Below are 4662 nucleotides of genomic sequence, written 5' to 3' on the forward strand. Positions count from 1 at the left end.
TTAAAAAGTTATTCCAACCCCTCACGAATGCTAAACTGGTCCCCTTAAAACTGTCTGAAATGCACCTGCGTGTGCCTATCTAACCCTTTGTGACCCCATTGACTGTAGCCCACCAGGCTCCTTTGTCCATGGGATTCTCCAGGCAAGAATACCGGAGTGGGTTGTCATTCCTTTCCCCAGAGGATCTTGCCAACCCAGGGATCAAACCCGAGTCTCCCGCACTGCAGGCACATTCTTTACCGTCTGAGCCACCAAGAAATGTACCTGAAAGTGAAAGTCGCTCAGTAGGGTCCGACTCTGCGACCCCATGGACTGTATAGTCCATAGAATTCTCCAGGCTAGAATACTGGAGTGGGTAGCCTTTCCCTTCTCCAGGGGATCTTCCCAACCCAGGGATCGAACCCAGGTCTCCGCATTGCAGACGGATTATTTACCAGCTGGGCCACCAGGGAAGCCCCCCAAAATGCACCTGGATCTCTGCAAATACGGATTCGCGCCACTGAAAGGCGTCCCGATGTGGGCTCTTCCCTCACATCTCTGGGACTGTCCCAGCCTGAGTCCACCGTTACGGCTTCCGCAGCTTCTCGGCCGTGGCCGCCCGCGGGGCGCGCAGGGAAGAGGGAGGCTTAAGCGCCGCCCGGGGGCGAGCCCCAGAGCAGCTGAGCCCGCCGGAAGCAGCACCAGCTGCGAGTGTTTGAGGCGAGGCCTGCGAGCCAATAAGGCCGCGGGGTGGGGCGGCGCCGGCCAAAGGCCCTAGAAATGCGGGAGCGCGGGCTGCTCTTGCGCTGTGTGGCGAGCCGACTACAGCATGGCCTCTCCCAAGCGGTTTCCGACGCTCGTTCAGCTGGAGCAGCGAGAAGGGACGCTCTTCGAGGTGCTTGGTAACCTCACCAAGCGGCCCTACTGGTTTCACTCCGAGTACCTGAAGAGCCCGAAGGCAGTTCACCTGGAGGCCTGGCTGGTGGAAGCGATCTTCGGTGAGTGGGCCCGAGAGGGCAAGCCAAGGCAGCCGCTCGGCCCCGGGGTGGCCGCGTCCTCGGCAGGCCTCTCTTGCGGTCCAGGCTGCTCTTCAGCGCCCCTGCTGCGGCCTCCCCTCTCGCCCCCGCTGCTAACGACGTCTTTGCTTCCCGCGCAGGCCGGGGTGGAGAACACATCCCTCACGTCGAGTGTGTGTCACAGACCCTGCTTCACGTTCATCAGTGGGATCCGGACGGAGAGGCTGAAATCTTGATATTTGGCCGGCCTTATTACCAGCAGGATGTATCCAAGATGATCATGAACTTGGCTGACTATCACCGTCAACTCCGGGCGCGAAGTACGCGGGTGGAAACCATGAAAGGCACCCTAGGCAGGCCCCGGGTTCTTGGGAGAGGTCCTGATGCTTCCCGGCTGTGCCTGGGCAGCGGTCTCACTCTTTTAGTTCTCCTGGGAGAGGGTTTCCTCTTTGCAAGGGATCTAGAAGAGCGAACTGACCTCCTGTTCTCAGATTTCGGACCCCTAGCCCCGCAGCCCGAACGGATAACCCCCTTTGTGGGACGCATGGGACACAGGTGCGACTTCCTCTCTCTGCTCTTCTTCCAGGCTCTGAGAAGGCTCCTGCCCGGGAGGCGGCCACCCAGCGATCCCCAGACGCAGTCCAAGAGGCCGGGACCCAGCGGTCCCCAGACGCAGTCCAGGAGGCCGGGACCCAGCGATCCCCAGACGTAGTCCAGGAGGCCGGGACCCAGCGATCCCCTAGCGCAAACCAGCAGGCGGCGGTTCAGCTGTCATCCGGGAAAGTCCGGGAGACTGGAACCCAGCGATCCCCCAGCGCTGCCCGAGAGGCCGGGACCCAGCGATCCCCCAGCGCTGCCCGAGAGGCCGGGACCCAGCGATCCCCCAGCGCAATCCAGCAGGCGGCGACCCAATCGTCACCCGAGAAAGTCCAGGAGACTGGGACCCAGCGGTCCCCCGGCGCAGCCCGCGAGGCGGCCACCCAGCGGTCCCCCGGCGCAGCCCGCGAGGCGGCCACCCAGCGGTCCCCCGGCGCAGCCCGCGAGGCGGCCACCCAGCGGTCCCCCGGCGCAGCCCGCGAGGCGGCCACCCAGCGGTCCCCCGGCGCAGCCCGCGAGGCGGCCACCCAGCGGTCCCCCGGCGCAGCCCGCGAGGCGGCCACCCAGCGGTCCCCCGGCGCTGCCCGCGAGGCGGCCACCCAGCGGTCCCCCGGCGCTGCCCGCGAGGCGGCCACCCAGCGGTCCCCCGGCGCTGCCCGCGAGGCGGCCACCCAGCGGTCCCCCGGCGCAGCCCGCGAGGCGGCCACCCAGCGGTCCCCCGGCGCAGCCCGCGAGGCGGCCACCCAGCGGTCCCCCGGCGCAGCCCGCGAGGCGGCCACCCAGCGGTCCCCCGGCGCAGCCCGCGAGGCGGCCACCCAGCGGTCCCCCGGCGCAGCCCGCGAGGCGGCCACCCAGCGGTCCCCCGGCGCTGCCCGCGAGGCGGCCACCCAGCGGTCCCCCGGCGCAGCCCGCGAGGCGGCCACCCAGCGGTCCCCCGGCGCAGCCCGGGAAGCCGGAACCCAGAGCTTCCTCGAAGTTACGCAGGATCCAGATACCAGTTTCTGAAGGCGTTCCGCGCTCAGGAGCAAGAGAGCGAGGCAAGGTCCAAATGAAAGCCCCTCCTGGAATCCTGTTCTCCTAAGTCCCGTTCTGCTGCAGAAGCTGAGAAAAGAATGGTGTGCGTTTTTGATTTTTGGTTTCCCTGGTCCCCGCCACTCCCTGCTAAAGGTTTGCAAACATGAATCTGAAGAGTTCTAATAAAGAATCAAATTTCCCTAACGTCTGTTATTAATAACTGGCAGAGTGATGCGGAGGGAGAAGCACCTTCCTCCAGCAGCAGCTATTGCTCTGGACTGCATCCATCTAGATGCATACGTGCTAAGTCGCTTCAGTCGTGTCTGACTCTTCACTATCCTGTGTGGACTGTAGCCTCCTCATTCCATTGGATTCTCCAGAAAAGAATGCTGGAGGTGGTTGCTATGCTCTTCACTAGGGGATCTTACCCCCACTGGGATCCAACCCGCATCTCTGACGTCTCCTGATTGGCAGGCGGGTTCTTTACCGCTAGCGCCACCTGGGAGGACCCCTACCCATAACACAGGTGAGAGCTTTTAGTTTTGCACCCGCCCGGGGCCTCAATCTCTCCCGCCTCGGTCAGGAGCTTCCCCAGTGCTCGCGCCTGGCTTTGCAAGGTGAGGGACCTCCAGGGCCGGCAAGTCTGTCCTCATGGGAAAACTTTCCAATCCTGCGATGTTTCTACTCAAAGTGACATGGGACGCGAAAACTTGGTTTCAACCCGGGCCTCACGGCTGGGTGCAAGCGACTTCCCAGCTTGAGCAACTGCTGGCTAGGAGGGAAAACTGAAAGGGCCAGGACAATCCAGCAGTCCTCTCAAAGTCCTGCGCGGGTCACTCAACCTTGAGTGATGGTTTGAAGTTATTGAGACACAAGCAGTGCTGGTGACTCTTCTCGACCAATTAGTAACCACAGGAGTGGGGTGTTCTTTGTCACTTTAGGATTGAAACATACTTGACATGTTCAGTTCAGATCAGTCGCTCAGTCGTGTCCGACTCTTTGTGTCACCATGAATCGCAGCACGCCAGGCCTCCCTGTCCATCACCAACTCCCAGAGTTTACCCAAACTCATGTCCATTGAGTCGGTGATGCCACCCAGCCATCTCATCCTCTGTTGTCCCCTTCTCCTCCTGTCCCCAATCCCTCCCAGCATCAGGGTCTTTTCCAATGAGTCAACTCTTTGCATGAGGTGGCCAAAGTATTGGAGTTTCAGCTTTAGCATCAGTCCTTCCAATGAACACCCAGGACTGATCTCCTTTAGAATGGACTGGTTGGATCTCCTTGCAGTCCAAGGGACTCTCAAGAGTCTTCTCCAACACCACACTTCAAAAGCATCAATTCTTTGGTGCTCAGCCTTCTTCACAGTCCAACTCTCACATCCATACATGACCACTGGAAAAACCATAGCCTTGACTAGATGGACCTTTGTTGGCAAAGTAATGTCTCTGCTTTTCCATATGCTATCTAGGTTGGTCATAACTTTCCTTCCAAGGAGTAAGTGTCTTTTAATTTCATGGCTGCAATCACCATCTGCAGTGATTTTGCAGCCCCCCAAAATAAAGTCTGACACTGTTTACACTGTTTCCCCATCTATTTCCCATGAAGTGATGGGACAAGATGCCATGATCTTCGTTTTCTGAATGTTGAGCTTTAAGCCAACTTTTTCACTCTCCTCTTTCACTTTCATCAAGAGGCTTTTGAGTTCCTCTTCACTTTCTGCCATAAGGGTGGTGTCATCTGCATATCTGAGGTGATTGATATTTCTCCCGGCAATATTGATTCCAGCTTGTGTTTCTTCCAGTCCAGCGTTTCTCATGATGTACTTTGCATAGAAGTTAAATAAGCAGGGTGACGATATACAGCCTTGACATACTCCTTTTCCTATTTGGAACCAGTCTGTTGTTCCATGTCCAGTTCTAACTGTTGCTTCCTGACCTGCATACAGATTTCTCAAGAGGCAGGTCAGGTAGTCTGGTATTCCCATCTCTTTCAGAATTTTCCAGTTTATTGTGATCCACACAGTCAAGGCTTTGGCATAGTCAATAAAGCAGAAATA

General features: G+C 58.8%; 1 protein-coding gene across 1 annotated transcript; it reads left to right on the plus strand.

Moving 5' to 3' along the window:
- Nucleotides 1-745: 745 nt before the first annotated feature.
- On the plus strand, nt 746-2805 carry KHDC3L (KH domain containing 3 like, subcortical maternal complex member). Its single transcript, XM_027550937.1, has 3 exons — nt 746-977; nt 1136-1315; nt 1582-2805. The coding sequence occupies exons 1-3, from the start codon at nt 809-811 to the stop codon at nt 2595-2597; spliced, it is 1365 nt and encodes a 454-aa protein (XP_027406738.1). The 5' UTR covers nt 746-808; the 3' UTR covers nt 2598-2805.
- The last annotated feature ends 1857 nt before the right edge of the window (nt 2806-4662 follow it).

The sequence above is a fragment of the Bos indicus x Bos taurus genome, chromosome 9, assembly GCF_003369695.1.
Source record: "Bos indicus x Bos taurus breed Angus x Brahman F1 hybrid chromosome 9, Bos_hybrid_MaternalHap_v2.0, whole genome shotgun sequence".
Lineage (NCBI taxonomy): Eukaryota > Metazoa > Chordata > Mammalia > Artiodactyla > Bovidae > Bos > Bos indicus x Bos taurus.

What these genes read in the sequence shown, in the direction of transcription:
- KHDC3L (XM_027550937.1), top strand. Translation starts at nt 809, where the DNA reads ATGGCCTCTCCCAAGCGGTTTCCGACGCTCGTTCAGCTGGAGCAGCGA. An exon ending in GCTGGTGGAAGCGATCTTCG is followed by an intron (nt 978 to 1,135) that starts GTGAGTGGGCCC and finishes CTTCCCGCGCAG; the next exon opens with GCCGGGGTGGAGAACACATC. An exon ending in CCGTCAACTCCGGGCGCGAA is followed by an intron (nt 1,316 to 1,581) that starts GTACGCGGGTGG and finishes CTCTTCTTCCAG; the next exon opens with GCTCTGAGAAGGCTCCTGCC.